General features: G+C 38.9%; 1 protein-coding gene across 1 annotated transcript in view; it reads left to right on the forward strand.

The window, feature by feature from the left end:
* ccdc88b (coiled-coil domain containing 88B) overlaps window positions 1-18548 on the forward strand; it is a 64301-nt gene that overhangs the window by 31709 nt on the left and 14044 nt on the right. Inside the window, exons 17-23 of the mRNA XM_042492797.1 lie at window positions 3844-4184; window positions 4365-4524; window positions 7172-7546; window positions 11097-11258; window positions 11907-12184; window positions 12414-12557; window positions 15230-15416. Of these exons, the coding sequence (XP_042348731.1) occupies window positions 3844-4184; window positions 4365-4524; window positions 7172-7546; window positions 11097-11258; window positions 11907-12184; window positions 12414-12557; window positions 15230-15416 (1647 nt within the window). The remainder of the gene's footprint in view (window positions 1-3843; window positions 4185-4364; window positions 4525-7171; window positions 7547-11096; window positions 11259-11906; window positions 12185-12413; window positions 12558-15229; window positions 15417-18548) is intronic.

The following is an 18548-nucleotide window of genomic DNA, read 5'->3' on the forward strand; positions in this document are numbered from 1 at the left end:
TTTTAATAGCAAATCTAGTTGTTTAATAATCTCTATAAATTATTAACAATAGACAGGGGTTCTGGTTGCCAAATAAATGTTTTGTTACGAGTTTATATCTGAAATTTAATTATATTATTGCAGAAAGTGTTCAGCAGGAGGTGAATCTGACAGCATGAAGTGAAACAGATGATTCAAGCTGAGAGCGAAACAACATGTTTTTATACACCCAGTGTTGCAAGATCAAGTCTGTTTTGAACTGAGATGTTCACATATTGACAAAGAACTCATCCACACTCAGAGGAGAGATCACAGGGTTTGACACAACTTATTTAGTGCATTTCCCTCGAAGGTTCAAGAAAAAATATGAACCAAATCTCCCGGTTTTCAGAAACACCATCGCAGCATGTAGAAGTGGTGCAGACTGATGTGTTTAATGTGCTATTTGCAGTAAAATTGCAAGACATCAGAGAAATTGCAAGCTAAGGAGAAAAACAGTGCTAAGTCAGCATTAAAGAAATACCATAAAAGGGGTTCATGAATACCTCCCATTCAGAGAGAGTCGTACATAATCCTCCCTCTGATGTAATATTCTACTGTATTACCGGACCTCTTTAATAAAGAAATCAACTTTTTATTGTGCATGTTGTACCAAAAAACCTACTAACCTAAACAGCACTGAACATATATATTTTTAATACACAAAGTATTGGCTGAGAAAATATCATTTTTTACTTTTCAGACATTTTTCTACTGTCTACAATATGCAATTTCCAATTCAGTGTAGATGTTATAAATGCATGTGTTACAGCTATATGATACCATTAAATTATGTTAAATGCATCTATGTTATTAGATAGGGGCACAAATACATCAAAAAGTATTTTGTTACAACTTACAAATACCTGCTCATCACATGTATGAAAAGAAAACTAGGAGAAAATGTATTTTAATAAAATACACGTAATTTGCATGCATTTAAAAGTACAAAAATATCATTCTATACATCTTAGATCTGAAATGGCCAGTCATGTTTTTTTGAAGGGCTGCAAAGTCCGGGGTGCATGCTGGGTCGTTTCTGTCAGTCAAAAGCCTCATTTCCACTTCATAGCTCGGCTCAACGTGACTCACTTCTGAGTTATCCTTTCCTCTGTTTCATTTTCAACTGCAGATAGTCCCTCAGTGGAGACGGGATTCTCAGCTGATCGCCACAGTGAACCAGAGGATAAAAATATGTCTCATTTGAAAATAAAATGACAAATCAAATAATGTGTTTTAAGTGTTTCAGATACACAAATACAAGAATTTAGTTACAAAATAAAATAAAATAAAAATTGAATTTTTGAATTGAATTGAATACATTTTATTTCAAACATTTCAAAAAATAAAAAACTATGCACATAAAAAACACAAACAAAAATAATAATGAACATATACAACAGGCATATATTTTACATTTCATGTCTAAAAAGGAGTAGAAATGACAAAATACTCAGAAGTAATCAAAAGTGTATTTTAAATACATTAGATAGAAATACTGCCCGTTTTTCTGTGTTAGTTTACATCTCAATAGCCAGCATCAAAATGTGTTCCTTTCAATACTTGATGGGTTACTTGATAAAACGAAAGAGTTTTCAATTATCTCTGAGGTAGACTTTGTATTACAGCCACCACAATGAGAAGAAAAGACTCAGATTAATGGAGACAATAACAGTCTGTGTTAAATGAAACATGAAATGCACTCACTCTCTTTCAGCTGTAGGGGTGAATAAAACCCAAATAGGAAATTACAATTCATCTACATCCTCTTTCTCCTTTGCTTCTTTCTTGTTGTTTATTTATTTACTGAATTACTTTGTATTGAAACATAACCAACAATGTGGTATTGATTTGGTCATTTCGTTAGGTCCATTCATGCGGAAATATGGTGCAAAGATTGATTTAATTTGCATTATAACTGTGATGTGATTCTAACTCTGGAGGAAATGGCTCCTTAAAGGAGCATTAAAGGTTCCCTGTAGAGTTATGTTTACATTCAGTATCACACACCAAACAGATCGTGTTTATCCTTGAGCTCTAACAAATGTGTTCAGTGCATTGTATCCGTTATAAAAACATATAGAACAACATAAAGGCAACATAGAGAAATCTGAAGTTCTGTCTTCACTGCCTTTGTTTGCACATTGCTGAGTTTCTGTAGATAAGTGAAATAGGGGAAAACTCAACTGCACACTAAAAGGGACAGTTTACAGAAAAATCAAACATATGCATGTAGTGTGAGTTGTTAAGTTTTGGGAGATATCAGCTGTACAGATATAAATTTAATTTAAGTCAATGGAACTTGGCTTGTGTTGCTCAAAGCACCAAAAAAACCAACAAAAAAACATTTAAAAAAAACAAACAAACAGCAATGCCTTTTTTCAGGAACCATGACCCGGTTACTTAAGAGAATCCACAGACCTTGTTGTAAGCAGTTTTATCTAGGAACTGTTTTCTTTCTATAGAACGACACCCGCCAACTGTATCACGGTGCAGTAGGAAGCACCCACCTACTTCTAGCTCACCTTGCACTACTGAGCTTGCTAATAAGACAGCTCAGCCGAGGATGCCATTAATGTTTACATCTCCCACTGTCACAACGAGCCTCTCATCCATGAGTAGATGCATGCTTCAGTGCGCAGTGATGCGCTTGGTGGGTGATGTGATGCACTTGGCAGGTGTAGTTTAGTTAAAAGAAAATAGTTTCTGCATAAAGCTGCTCACAGCAAGGTCTGTGGATTACCTTGAGTAAAAGGGTCATGATTTCTGGAATCTGGAAAGAGACTTTGCTGTTGAGCTTTTCAATTTTATTTATTTATTTGTTTTGTGCTTTGAGCGCCATCTAGTGCCATTTTTCTGGAGAGAAGGCAGACATTTCTACAGCAGATATCTCTAACACCCAGAAACTCACAACAAAACATCTAGATTGATAAATAGCACTACAGGTAAGAAGAAAAATATCAACTTTTGTCTTGGGGGTAAACTGTCCCTTTAAGTATTGTATTTGATACAGGACTGTTACTCATAATGGCATACTTTTACTTTGCTGAATTGCTACCTTAACTTAAGTAAAGAATCTGAACATGATTTGATCTGTAGTACTATTGAAGGAAAAAATATTTTCACAGGGCACCTGAAAGAAATTCCTTTTTTTTTTAAAAAATATTTTTGGGGGCTTTTATTGCCTTTATTAGATAGGAGAGATGTGGAATTAAAGTGGGAGAGAGAAAGGATGAAGTGCAGCAAAGGGCCAAGGCTGGACTCAAACCCGTGGCCACTGAGGCAAGGACACAGCCTCTGCACACAGGGTGCCTGCTTCACCAACTGAACCACCAGGCGCCCCCAAAAGAAATTTCTGACCAACAATTTCTACAAGATACACAAAGAAAAACAGAGAGACGAGGCCAAACCGTACTTCAGTTTTAAAAGTCTAAAAAGTATGTTGAGTGGCTAGTTAGAGACCCCAAGACACCCCACAGAACAATTCAGAGGATCCTTTAGTGCCCACAGCTGTTATTGAGAACTGGATTATATTTTTGACATATTTATTTTTGGTCTTGTTTTTAGTCTTTTATTTATTAATTAAATAGTCTTTTGATTTAGTGGCTTGGCAGGATCCTGAGCTATACAAATGGCCTCTTGAAGCTAAAGTAAGCTTAAAGTTTATACTGTGTTTATTGTGACCTGTCTGATTTATGTTTGTTAGTTGCCGATGTGCGTAGGTGACTAAACTTGTGTCCCTTCTAGGCATTAAAAATGTGTCTACTTTTTAGTAGCCAGTAAGACTCAAACAGCATTAATGATCTGTCTTGTCTCTTTTGCTAGAGTGACCAGTTGGAGCTCACCACGCAGACCCTCAGGGCAGAGGTGGAACGACAAGGTCGAAGTTTGGAGACATCTCGTCGTCGGGAGGAAGAGTTGGAGGCAGAGCTCCGTGAAGCCACTGTGGAGGCCGAATCTCTGGTCAGGGCGCGAGACCAGGCCCTGCTGGAGGCGTCGAGGCTGGAGCAGGAGAAGGAGGTGTGTCAGTCGGAGCTGGATGACCAGCGGAAGGAGGGGAGGCAGAGAGAGAGAGAGGCAGCGAGGCTGAGGCAGCAGCTGGAGAGCACGACCCTTGCCCTGGAGCATAGCAACCAGAGAGCTCGGGCTCTGGACGCTGAACACAGGTACACACACTCTTGTTCACACACTTAACCCCTATTGCAAGCTGAGGTACACGATTAACTTTACAAGACATCAGAGAGAGCTACTTCACTTCACCATGCATTTATCTTTAATGTCAACTCTTTCTTCATTCAACCTGTGTGTGGCCGCTGGTGTGTGTGTGCACGTGTGTGTTCGTGCAGACGTGTGGGTCAGCAGCTGTCTGAATCAAAGGAGCTCTGCACTCGGCTGCAGGACCTGGAGAAAGAGCTCAGCACTCGATTAACCAACGTGGAGGAGGGTAAACAGCAGCTGCAGGAGCAGTACGCAGATGCTCAGGCCAAGATCAGCTCACTGTCCCAGGTGTGTGTGTGTGTGTGTGTGTGTGTGTGTGTGTGTGTGTGTGTGTGTATGCAAGAGAGAGAGAGAGAGAGAGAGAGACAGAGAAAGAGAGAGATATGGTAGTTTAGTCACTGACTTCAGGGATGAAGTAGAGGGTAAACTCACCCACACTCATACTTCTCCCCTTATCTAGACAGCAGAAATTAATTTATGAGCTGAGATCTGTTCTTATTCAAAGTACTAATAGTTCATTCTATTATGTTTCCATGTGCCTGTACTGAATAATAATTCAGTGTGTTCATGCTGGAACAGTGACAAATTTCCAGTATGCTCAAAAAATGTGATTTGCATACAAAATTTGGTGGATTTTTCAGTGCGTTGTTGATAGACACCTTTGTCCCACAATGCCATGCTCATGAGAATAGGAGACTCTGCTCACAGCCTGCAAGTGTGTTTTCTTGAGTGTGAAATTTAAGCACTCTATAGAATTCCTACAATGGAACAAAACACAAATTTCTGCTGAGAATCCGAAAATGCAGTGTTATAAATACATAAAATACTGTTATGGTTAGTAAAAACAGAAGAAAGAACTCCGTCAAGGCTGTTTCTGGAGTCACTCACTGAGAATCACTGAGGGTGTTTTTACTGAGCCAGAATGCGACGAGGCATTCAGCAGCAGACTGGAGCAGCTGAGATGTCCGAACGTATACTGAGAATTATTGTACCGCACTGTATAAAGTGAACTCAATGTATCCGATAATGCATCGTCACAAGTACTGAACAACTGATCGTCATTAACTAAGCACTATATAATATCGTGCATTGCGCTGGGGACCTTGTAAAAGGATAGCAGTTTGTCTCAGTCTTCCTTGTCCAGAGAGCCTGTTTGTTCTAATAAACAAAAATATATGAATGAGATGAACACAAAGAAAGAAGGATTGATATTGGGTAGCATTTTCGCAGAAAGCTGTTTTGCAAAGACTGTTATTAAGAAGTATTTTTGATGGGAATGCAGTTTTATTTTTTTCTCTTGTTAACAGACACGAGACAAGTTCCTGAGTTGTACAAAAAAATACGTTTGATGCAAGTAGAGCAGCACATCGCAACACAAATGACCACAAACTATTATTTATTAATTTGCAGTGGTGTGTAGAGGGCTGAAAAATCTATACTGAGTAAAAGTACATTTATTGCTACAAAAAAGACTCAAGTAGAAGTGAGACTTACCATTTGAGAAACATACCTATGAAAAAGTACAAAAAAAGAACCCACTTAATGATTTTGTTTTGTACAAGTTACTTTCAGTTTCAATAATTTCTGAGGAGCAGGGTCAATGCAAAATATTGAAAAACAGCACTGGCTGTGAAAAAATGAAAAATTAACACGCTCATGTTAGCTAGATAACTACATTTTCAACTTCAGTATGCTGAACTTACTTCATTGTGGTTATTGAGTTTAAAAAAGTTTTTAAAGCAGAGTTCTCAGTGTTCTGTGGGAGGAACAGCATGCACTTCACAAATTGATATTCATTTTCCTTAACAAAGGATCAAGGATTATCACTTGAAGCTGCCCTTTGTTCTGGGTTCATCTTCGCATTGTGATCAAAAGACAGGTGATGCTTGTTTCTCCTTAATCCCTGCATTTAGAGCAGACTTACTTATACAGAAGGCAAATTTAGTGAAGTAAAAAGTAGATTATTGACCCAAATATATACTTGAGTAAAGAGTTGAAATGCGGCTTAAAAAAGGAATGTGAAAAGTACTTGTTCTTCAAAAAAAAACACTTTTTTAATTGTGTGTTACTTATACTGAGTAACTATATAACCTAATATTTCTTTATCAGGAATTTATTTTCCTGTCAATATTTATCATGGATTGTCCATCAGCTGATGATCAGTTATTATTATTTTCAAAAATTTTGCCACTGAGTTTACAGTTTATTCCTCAACATAAAACTCCCTAGATAGTAATTAGGGAGAAACAAATGAGTAAATGATTCTTGACATTGATGATATCTGAGGGAAAAAACATTTCGCTTTTTTTTTTTTATTCTTGTTGAATTGACTTTATCCAAAGTGACAGTTTGATTTATATCTGTCGCTGCAGTAAATAATTTCCTGTTAGCATACATTCATTTCTTGTCCTCTAACTGCTAACTCAACTGTAAATATAAATAGATGTGATTACTGTGTAGAATTAGGATGCAGGCGGCGCCCAGTGGCTCAGTTGACAGAGCAGGCGCCCCACATACAGAGGCTAAGTCCTCGCTGCAGTAGCCGCGGGTTTGCCTCGGCCGCTTGCTGCATGTCATCCCCTCTCTCTCCAGCCCCTTTCACACTCAAGCTGAAGCGCAAATGAAGGCAAAAAAGCACAAAAAATAATCTTTAAAAAAAAGATGTATGCAAATAGGATTGGGGCATGACAATAGTACTGAAGCGACATACGAAGATACATAAAAGCACATTGTAAACCAACAAATCTTCCTGATTAAAATGAATTTAGTCTCTAAAAAATGAGGTAGTGGTGTGCTCGAGGACTGTCTTTGTCATGTGAAACTCAAGAAAAAACAGCGTCTATATTTAGACTTTTTGATTTGTCTCATGTCGATCACTGTTTCCACACATTCACATTTTTGAATCCTTCATAACTTCTTATCTCTCTCTTATCAGGACCTAACCAATGAGCAGGCGCGCTCTCAGAAGCTGTCGACAGATGTCGAACGTCTGAGCCACAAACTTCAAAAAGCTGAGGCTCAACTAAAGACGACAACCGATTCTCTCAACCAATCACAGGAAAGAATTGCGTCGCTCTCCCAGTGCCTCAAGAAAAGTGAATCTGTTCTCCAAAAGAAGGATGCTACATCTAATTCAAATTCAGACTCCCCAAATGAAACACAAATTTGTGAGATGCACACCCAGAAGGCATCACATCTGGATCAATCCCCCGCAGCTGGCAAAGGTCGTGACCTTTCCGTGACCCACGATGATGCCACAGGAGAGACGGAGAGGCATCTGAGTGAGAGGTTGATAGAGCTGGAAAGAGAGGTGCGTATCTGTGTTTGAATATATTTCTGTGACTGATGTGTGTGGAGCCTTTGAATCTCATTTGCGTGATGTCTGTCTGGTTCGGTGAAACTCCTGTGTGATGGAGATGATCTATATTATGTTGAAATTCTTGCTTTAGGGGTGCTTGACGACTATCAACTCACAGTGGGCCGCCACTTCCACGAGTGCAGCACTTTATTTCCAGGACTACCTCTTTATCTCTGCTCATCAGTTTTTATAATGTCACCTCGGCTACTGTTAATCTTCCTTATCTCGTCTGCAGCGCTCTTGCTCCAGCTCCTACTTTTTCTCTTTCTCTCAAACACACACACACACACACACACACACACACACACACTGACGGACACACGCACACATGAACTCTAACATCAAGCTGTAAGGAGGCAGCTCCAGCACCACCAAGGTCGGGTATTTCATTCATCGCGTTCCTCGGCATAGTTGCTGCATTTAACGCTGTCAGGATTTTTTGATTTTGATTTTTGATTGAGATGGATGAAAAAAAAATCATACGTGTCATCAACAAAATCTACTTAATATCATTCAGATTTTGAGTTGGGTTGTATGATTGTTCTATGATGCATTTTAACTGGAAATTGTGCTCGCTCTTTGTAATGTGTGATAGTTATATTTGTCTGCTTGTATATATTGTTGTAAAAATGTTTTAAGCTGCCCATGTGGCCAGTACAGTCTTGCAAAAAAAAGGATTTTAAATCTCATTAAGTCTTTTACCTGATTAAATGAAGGCTTTATATATCTATATATGAGCTACTTACCATAGTCAGTGTATTACCTACAGCAGATGTCAGTAGACTGACGTGGAAGCAAAGCAATGTTCTGTTGAGGACGAGCGCAGCACTAAAATCTACAGTATTTTAGCCACTTAAACATCCCCCCCACCAAAAAAAAAAAAAATCAAAGTTTCCACTATGCCTTAATTACTTTCACAGTTTTACCTTTTTGTAAGACAGCTCGTTCCAGCAGGAAAGCTATGAACGGTCTCAGTTCCCAATCCATGCTCTCGTCAAAGCCACGACACTTGAATGAGAAAATAATTTTGGCTTGCTGAACACAAGAGTTGCTGATCTTCAGCTGCTCCGATCAGTTAGTTTGTGTTGTTGTTTGACTTTGGTGAATCCAAACTAACCCTTCAAAAAGCGAAAGTCACACAATAATTCAAACAAACTAATGGATGGAAGCAACTGTAGAGTAGCAGCTCCTATTTTCAGTGATGTTAAATTACTGTTTTCCTCAATGAAGTCTGGCTTCCAAGAGAGTGAAATAACGGCTTTAGTTTCTTGCTGGGAATCACTGTTTGACTTCAAGGAAAATGAGTGGATATATTCAAAATATAGCATAAAATTAAACTAACACTGACGTTTAAGGTGGGATTTTTTTAGGTGACTAAAATACACATTTGTTGCAGTTGTTGCAGTACTCCTGCCTGCTTTACCAAAACAGGGGGCGTTTCGACTGAAATCTGCTGTAGGTAAAACACTAACAACCTCGCACAACTCAACTTCAAAAAATCTGAGCTATCCCTCTAAAATATCAAAAGTAAGAGTATTCGTTCTGTGAGTGATACATTATATTAGATCTTACAAAATTGATGCATTAGTGAGGAAGCAGCATTTTGCTTTTTTTTTTGGCTGCTCGAAGTGAAGCTGATTTTCAAAACTTTATATGCAGCTGGCTAGTTTAGACAAGTAGTTCCCAACCTACAGGTCGGCTCCCTCCTAAGGGTCACAACATTAATCTTAGGGGTCAAGAGATAATTGATGAGATATATGACGGCCCCTGCTCTGTCTGCTTGTGTGTGTGCTGCGTCAGTTACCTGTGGTTTTCATATGTTGTTTTTTTAAGGTGTCAGAGTAGCCTGATTGTTGTCCAGCCAGATCAGCCAGACATAAAGGCCTCAGTTTTCAGCTTCATGCTCTCTTCCCTGCAACCCCTTTTGCCTTGCTAAGCTTGTATCTGTTACCCCACAACACCTCACACCTACACACTTACAATATCCATTCACATCTGACTGAACACTACCAAAGTCAATGATTAACACACCCCAGGATTTGCAAAATTTGATGGCTTGTCCATTTTGTTTCCATTTGTATCATGGAATTTAGTTTTGATAGTTGTTTAAAATGTGTTTGTAGCTTTCTGGCATGTGGTGACGAGTTGCACATTTTGGTTTTGTTTTTGAGATTGGAGTGGTTTTGTTGCATTTTAGGTTGACTAAATGGTATATATGGACATTTACAAGTATTTTATATTGTGATTATTTTCTCGTGGCTGTACGTGTTTTCCTTCATTTCAGGTTTTGTCAGTTGGCAGGTGTAACAGGTTGGTGCGAGCATGTGTAAAGTTTGTTTGGAGTACTTTTGGCGCACTGCAATTAGATAAACCACACACATCCAGGGCCAACTTTAAAGAGGGAACATCTTTTTAATGGAACGGTTTTTGTAAGAGGTTACAAGCATGTTGGAAAACCAAAAAATATTATGAAGCACTGATTTAATCTTTAACATTGTTTTGTAATTAATGACCCCCTCAAGTGTTTTACTGTAAAATCTTAAACTGAAATGTAACGTAAAGGCAGGAGAGTTACAATTACAATATTTTCCTCTGAAATGTTTTGGATTACTAGCATATAGTAGCATCAATGGAATTACTCAAGTATAAGAACCTCAGCATTAAACTCACTGAAATTACAGTGCTTAAGTAAATGTACATATTCACTTTTTACTATTGACTTTTGCAGAGAAAAGTAAAAAAGCAGGAAATCTGAAAGAGCCTGTGAAAAAACCACCAATCTCCTTTGTAGCACTATGATTTAGTCAGGGTCTGGTAAAAAGAAAAAAAAGTAGTGGAAAAAATCCAAAATGAAAAAAAAAAACGAAAAGAGAAGTTGTTGCACACCAAAACTGAGCTCCAGACCCTCCAGGTGACTCATACATGAAATTTGTTGTCGCTGTGCCAGTACTTGTAAAATCTTCACATAAATTCACATTGTTCAGCGGGTGTAGAGCTGAGTTTTGGTGTGCCGCAAGCTCGTTTCAATTTTATATTAAAAAAACACCAGAATTTTTACCTCCAGCAATTCTGCAAACTACAACATTGTCTGCTCATTTTTAATCTATTCATCACAGCATCCAGTCAACACCCTGTTGTATTTATCAGAGCAGATTTCACAGTCAAGACTCAGAAATAAGTGTGCAGATTTTCTGGTTAGATTCTCTGGTTGAATTATAAATGTATTTGTGTGCAAAGATTTCAATCACTGAAATCTTGCAAAAATTATAAATGGCAGATTAATGCAGACGCCTCTAAACACAGGATGAATTTCATGTCTGTATTTATAGACAGATGTCATGAAAGTTATTATTTGACTGGGAGCTGCAAAAGAGGTCAAAGTTCAAATAATATGGATATTTTGAGGCATGTGTGAGACTAAAGCGCAGTCCCCCCGATGCTGCTTCCTCTGCACAGTATGCGGCGATGTACTCTCTCCTGATACGTAATTTCTCTCCCTCAGAAAGCGGTGGTGGTTGCAGGACAGGAGGCTTTGCTGTCGCGGCTGTCTCAGTCCCATGAGGCGTGTGAGCACCTGAAGGAGCAGCTGGAAGCTCTGCGCCGACACTCCCTCAGCCTGCAGGACTCGTGCACCAGCCTACAGACACTCAACACCCAACTACAGGTGACAAACACACAGATAGACAGCATATGCCTGAAATTATTTGTTCAACTTCCAAAACAGAAAAGCTTTTTGGACTCTACTTTCACATTGTTTCTTACCATTTGGTCAACCTGATCCAATGCAAACAGACATGTTATGATTATTAGAATTTGGGCAACGTTTTTGAAAATTATTATTTATTGGACTACAAGACTGCTTTAATGTAGTAAACATGAAATTCTTAGCCATGGTCACCATTCGTGTGGCTCGGTGGATGTTAGTGTTGGGCTGTTTGGTCCGTCTTGCCCTGAAATTTGGTTTCAGACTTAAATGAAATTTGGTTCACTCATTCTCTTGGTTCTCTCTAATGGGAGTCGCACAGGAGGCATCCTAATCAAAATCAGAATCATACATTGCTCCTCCTGAATCTGAGGTTCAACAAAGAGAACGATAACCCGAAAAATGATTCAAATCTATTGATTTTATGTTCACAGTGATGTAGTTTTCATAGTACTAGCAGTTTGTAAAAGTTTTTGATAGTGCTAGCGTACTGCGGGTGGGACGCAGGGAAGTAAAAGGGTAATAAATTTGTAGTAAAAACTTTAAATGTTTTGGTTGTTGGCTTTCAGTGTCGGCACGAACATTATCTCTCTGTTTTACAACACACAGGTGGAGCAAGCTTCCCTGAGCTCCCAGCATGCAGCAGTGCTGGCACGCAGCAGTGAGAGCGAGGCCCGTTGTGCGGCTCTGGAGGCTGAGTCCAAGGTGTGGGCGCGGGAGCGGGAGGAGTCTGTGGCCAGGATGGAGGCTCTGAGGCGGGACCACGAGCGGATGACGGCTCTGCAGCAGCGGCAGGAGGTGGAGCTAGAGGAGCTGCTGGACAAGCACTCGCAGCTGAGGAGCAACAACCGCAGCCTGGAGGCCCAGCACAGGGAGCTGGAGGCCAGGTATAAACACACACTGACCGCATTAAAATAGACCCTTTATAAACTCAAAAACATGAGGTCGTTTTGGTTTTTTGTTGTTTTCTACCCTTGCGAGGACGTGTAGCTCTCCCTGGAACAAAATGACACGCACAAAAACAACCTTTAAAGACACACACTCTCTCGTTCTGCCATATGTTTTAAGTCCTAATTGTTTTTTTGTTGGGGTGAATGTTGTGTTTGCAATCTCAAGGTACAAGGAGCTCCTGGATGGTAAAACCCAGCTGGAGGAGAGAGAGCGGGAGATGAAGATGGAGAGAGAGGAGATGGAAGCAGAGGCCCAGAGGAGAGTGGTGAGAGAACGAGAGCTGGAGAGGCTGAAAGACGACAACGAGAGGTAACAAATCAGTCACTCACCAATCAGCTTCCTCAGCTTCACTTTAATGAGATCTGTTCATCCTTTCACTCCTCTCCTCTCAATGGGTGCGTGTTGCCTTGACTGTGGAGGTGCAGCTGCAGCATTAAGGTCTCTATTTGAAGCATAGGGAGCAACACAGGAACTGGCTTGAATTTAAATGTACTATAGGAATGCACATAATGCAGTTTTGGACCTGATTAAAGGCTTTTGGGCACAAAACGACAACACAAGATGTCAAAAAAAAAAAAAAAAAAATTTAGGTTTGTCTGGATATTTTACAACCCCAGTTCCCAAAAAGCTGAAAAAGTAATGCTTTTTGAGTCAACAAATTAATTAATCTTAGATGTAAATGCACAGTTTTACCTCAGATTTGTGTGTATTTAATCCACAGATCAGTCTTACTAAGACCTGAGGCTGAAAACAGTTCAGAGTGCTTCTGATTACATTTTATTTTGGGGGGTGGTGGGTATATAATTATGATGATGATCATCATATGATTCTTATGTACCTTAATTAAGTAATCAACCAAGTTTTCATCATCATATTGATGTGATTGATTACACTAACTGTCTCAAATGATGGGACGACCTCCTGCTTGTCAGATGACACGACAAAAATAATTAAATAAAGATGGAAAATAGGCAATTTTGTGCATTTAAAATGCCTCCTCAACCTGTTTAGTCATGTATTATTTTTGTGAAGTAAGCTAAATAACATAATAATTAGTATTATGATAATTAATAATATGATTAATCATCAATCAATAATCAACAGCTTTATTATTTTAATAATAATAATAATGTCTAAAATGACAATGTGGCAGATTCTCTTGGGAGTCGGTAGAGACCAGAAACAAAACTATAAGGGAGAATATTGGGCTTCTATTAATCAAGTGTTCAGAAACACGACTGCAAATAATGTCTCCGTAACTGCTGGATGTGTATATCAACTGTTTGCTAATAAGCTTGCCAAATGTGTTCACAACTTGTTTATGCTGCTGTGGCCAAAAATTGTATTGTAGGTGCAAGAAAAACTGTCAAAAATGCAGTTCCAGCTTCTCATATGTGAATATTTGCAGTTTGACTGTTGGTTAGAAAAAAAAAACATACAAGGAATCTGAAGATGTTGCCATGGGCTCTGGGAACTCGGCATTTTTATGCCTTCACACCAGCGTCAGCCGTGGCTGCAGACATTATTTTTCTCGTATTTTCTTCGTTTGTGTGTCTATTCAATTCTGGTGAACAAATCTCAGGAAGGTCTCGAAGGAATTTTACATTTAAATTAGGCACAAATAAACCTATTGAAATTTGGTGGTCAAAAATGACTGTCATGTCACCAAAGATGTTTTTGACAATATCACAGTAATTTAAATGCTAATTATGACACATTTTTACACAAATGTCTAATAGGATAAAAAATTATGACGGGATTACCTTTATATCCAAAAGGTCAAAAGTCAACCTGACATCATAATGTTCTGCCTAAAACACTTTTCTGGCCATTACTCAGTTTCATATCTCAGGAACAGAAGGGGAGACATTTGGTCAGATATTGAACTGGTGACATTCATTTTGGGTGCTCATTTTTACACTTCTGATTGTGTAGATTTTCTGTGCTGCGTGGTTGAAGATGTGTGGAGGGTCCTTGTTTTCGAATTTGTAGCTTCTTTGCAGCAACATCCATATTTCAGGCATTATCAGTTGTCATGGCTACAACTTTGTGCTCTGTCCTGTTCCTCTAGTAGTCCACTCGAGCTCACTGGTATTAAGCTTTATGTGATTATTGTTGCACTATGTGTGAAGCTCGATATCTGTCCTCTGTTGTCCTTTGTAAAGTAGTCTCTAAACTAAGGCAACGTGTCTCTCACTGGAAAATATTCAGTATGTGATTACTTCAACCCCCAACCCCACCCAAAAAATACACTGAAGACCTTTTTATTAAAGTCTTTACTATATTATGAGTCTGGACAGACATGGATGTGAGCTGCAGCTCGACGGGTTGGCCGAAGCATTCAGTGGCAAGGCGGTTATTCTGGTTTACTATTTGTTAAGATTTTATAGACCAATTGTTTAACCGATTAATTGAGAAATAATGAATAATAATAATAATCAATACAATCCTTATCTGAAGCTCTAAAGACAGTTTAAATCAGACAGTTGCTGATTTGTTTAATACTGAGCCATGCTGTACGCTGATTCAATATTAACTTACATAAAAAGTTTAATTCCAAAACACTTTGAATCCTCGTTGGGAACATAAAAAGTCTGATGTTTATTACTGAATATTACCAAATTTCCCCCACAGTGACCATTAAGAGTTTCATCTCATCTTATTGCAGTTCTCATTACAAAATGAAACACAGATGATTGCTTATATTTTGTAATCAATGGTCTAAAACCACAGAGTGACCTCGTAATGTGCTCTTCAACCATTTTGTGAGAGATGATGTCAGATTTATCTTTTAGTTGTTTCCTGCCTTTGTGAGGACTCATCCTGTTGTGTAACAATAAAACAACGAGCTTTAGTTAAAAAGTGCTCACCAAACAAATGCTACACAGCAGCGCTGAACAGGACACAGAACAGTGACGGTGATGAGTAAAGCCTGTGTGTGTGTGTGTGTGTGTGCGCGCGTGTGTGTGTTGGTGTTGCAGGCTGCAGGCCCAGCAGAAGGAGTGGTTGGCGTCACAGGCGGAGCTGCTGGCTCAGGGCACAGTGCTGAGGGGGGAGCTGAGCGCCTCCCAGCTGGAACGGACAAGACTGGAGGGGGAGCTCAGCGCACTGAGAGAAACCAACCAGAGCCTGGACCTCAGCAGCGCCCGCCTCACCAGCCAGTACCAGGTATTAACCAAACACACACACACACATGCACGCACAGAAGTATATCTACACACCTGCAGATACACACAGGTGTTTTGTATTCATGCAGCCAGCTGACCACTGACATGTAAAAAAGGGATTTAGTGCTTCACAGTGGAGAAACTCAGACACATGACGCTCTTGAAATAAAATAAACAAATTTATTTAGAGTGTAACTGGGCAATTAAACAAAATTTATGATGAATTCATTTCAGGTTTTAGAGAGTATTTAACACAGCTGAGGTCAGGGAGGAGCAGCTATCAGATCATCAGTGGGGAGCAGCAGAGGGCTGATTTCTAATACCTTATACAAAGCAAATTAAAGCTTGACACGTCAGCAAAAAAAAGATACATTTGTCCCAACAGAAAATGAATAACAAGTAGCTAATAAGGATCGGGGGCATCTTTGCCTCCAGAACAGCTTAAGTCTTCCGTGTAATTCTGTCAAACAAGCGCTGAATATTGAAAACCTTCTTCAAGCTGGAGACTCTCCAGTTGTTTGGGAGACAAAACGGGTGGAAACTGACTTTCCTGTAAAGAAGTCAACCAGCACATTTGACGTTTTGCCGCTTGATCTGCTGCTCATAAAAAAAACGAACCTGAATCAAAAGCTGGTGCAGGACTTTTAGTCTGCTGATATATGTGAAGAAATGTAGTACAAAAAGTAGCAGATACACAAAATCACTGCAGGATTCACACATTTGTGCCTGTGTTCTGGATTAGTGTCAGTTGGTTGAACCGTGTCCACAATTTTCAGTTAGGACGAAACCAGCCTTTGAAGGAATACTTGGAAATAAGCTTTAGACTAGGAGATGGATGTTACTGTCATGTCTGAATGTGGCTTATCTTAGCATATAGACAGGAACCAGCTGGACTGCCTCTGGTGAAAGGTAACAAAAAATCTACCTGAAAGCATTTGACGTACGCGTTTTGAAGCACACCAATTGTTTTAAATGGCCAAACACACACCAAAAGCATTATGAGGAGTGTTAAACTGCTTTGATAACCTACCCAAAGCTTGTTTTAATTTTAAAGAGTTAAATGAGATTCCAGCGACCAAAGTCTATAAGACAGAGCGACCAACATGCAGCAAAAGCGATACTACAGTTTTGGGCAACAGCTGACGGGGGATTTTAGCTCCATTAGCTGAAAGGGACAGTTCACCCCAAAATCTAAAGCACATAACTTTCCTCTTTCCTGAAGTGCTTTTTATTTATCTAGATTGTTTTGATGTGAATTGAGATATCAACTGTAGATATATCTTCTTTCACTCAAATGTAAAGGAACTGGATGGCACTCAGTTTATGGGGGTCAAAACATCCAAAAATACAGTCGAAAATTTCTATTCTACCAAACTGCACCTGCCACCCGTATCACTGCACAGAAGAAAACGTGCATCAACACCGAGCGAGCTATTAATGTTTTACTGCAGATGCATGCTTTCTTCTGCGCGGTAATATGGCTGGTGGATGTAGAAAATAGATCCTACATGAAACTGATAACGACAAGGTCTGTAGATTATCTTCAGTAAGCGGGTCATGATTTACAGAAAGAGACATTGCTATTGAGTTTTCTAAATGTATTTTTTGGCATTTTACAGAAATACATAAATAGAGTCCTCACGCTAGATGATGCTCCCATATTACCACAAGGTAATACTTTTGTTCTGTCCAGCACCTAGTATTTAACTGTTTTCTGATGTGCCGCTTGACTTTTTTGTTTTCTTTTTTGGCATTTTAAACACCACAAACCGAGTGATATCTCGTTCCATTGTGGTGGAAAAATATGTATTTCTAATTTTGTCTTAAGTGTCCCTTTCACTTAAAACTTTATGAACAAACAAAAAAAAAGCTAATGCTAACACCAACAGCTATAACACTATAGATCTTACGTATTGTGTTGTCACATGTCAGATACATTTAAATAAAAGAAAATAAATGGTTAGACTCTGTTAGCATAACAGTTCAACTCTGTCATTTGTCATGAATGTTTACAGACATCTACTGTCATAAAACTTTACTTGCCACATAAACCCAACAGCAGCAATTAATTACCACAGTATAGAGTTATGATTAGAGGTGCTTTATGTGACTTTTTTACCCAACCGCAAAATACAAATAGAAGATGAAATGAGATGGCCGGTTCCCAGTGATTTTACTGCCGTTATAGTACTTCTGACCAACTGAAAAAAAGCAGCAGCAACCTCACAGCAGTTGCCTCCCAGCTTTATGTAACATTATAGGCTGCTCAAATAGACAATTATGGAAAATTAATTGGGCTATCTGTAAAATGCAAAAAAAAAATGCCTAAATAAAACCCTTCTCCTAAAATACTGCTGGTTCTATGGTGTTGGCATTTAAATCTGATGCCTGCTGTGCACCACAGGAGCATCAGTTGAAGCACGTCGGATGAGATGCTTCAATTATCACTTTCAGTGCGTTGGGCCTTCTAGCTCACTAATTAACACATTGTATCTCATTGTTGGGGTTTTACGGCGTGTTATGTGCCATACTGTTTTTTTTTTACTCTGAGCAGTTGCCAGGCAACCAGCAGAGACTGCAGGAAGTTACAGCATCCGGCCAAGAAATCGTTCATACATAATTGTCCATAAAATGACAAATTCTCATTTTTACACTTCAGTTTTTGTAGGGATTGAACTAAGGACATAATGTGCGCTAATCAGTGAGCTTTAGAGGTACTGGAAGGTGGATTTTGTTCCCTTTGGACAAAGCAAGACGTTACCTTTTGGTTTTAGTGTTTTTTGCTAAGCTGCTAATCAACAGCTGGCAGTGGCACTATAGCTCGATAAGTACTGAAAATATATGGCAGTGATATTGATCTTCTCTAGGGATGCACTATATGGATTTTTTTCAGCCGAAAAATTACCTGCTTCTCATGGCCAATACCGATATAAGATAACCGATATTTTCATATTTGTGTATGAAATATATGTATAAAAAGAAAGTTAAAACCTGTAGTACAACCACAACCATAATTTTTATTCATAAAATATCGATTTCAATTTCTTTATAGGGATAATACATAATAATATTCACTTCTCATTAGTGGCCTGTCTGATATATGTCTTGAATTCCTAATTTTGTTAGCTAACTC

Source organism: Plectropomus leopardus, chromosome 9 (genome assembly GCF_008729295.1).
Source record: "Plectropomus leopardus isolate mb chromosome 9, YSFRI_Pleo_2.0, whole genome shotgun sequence".
NCBI classification, from domain to species: Eukaryota; Metazoa; Chordata; class Actinopteri; order Perciformes; family Serranidae; genus Plectropomus; species Plectropomus leopardus.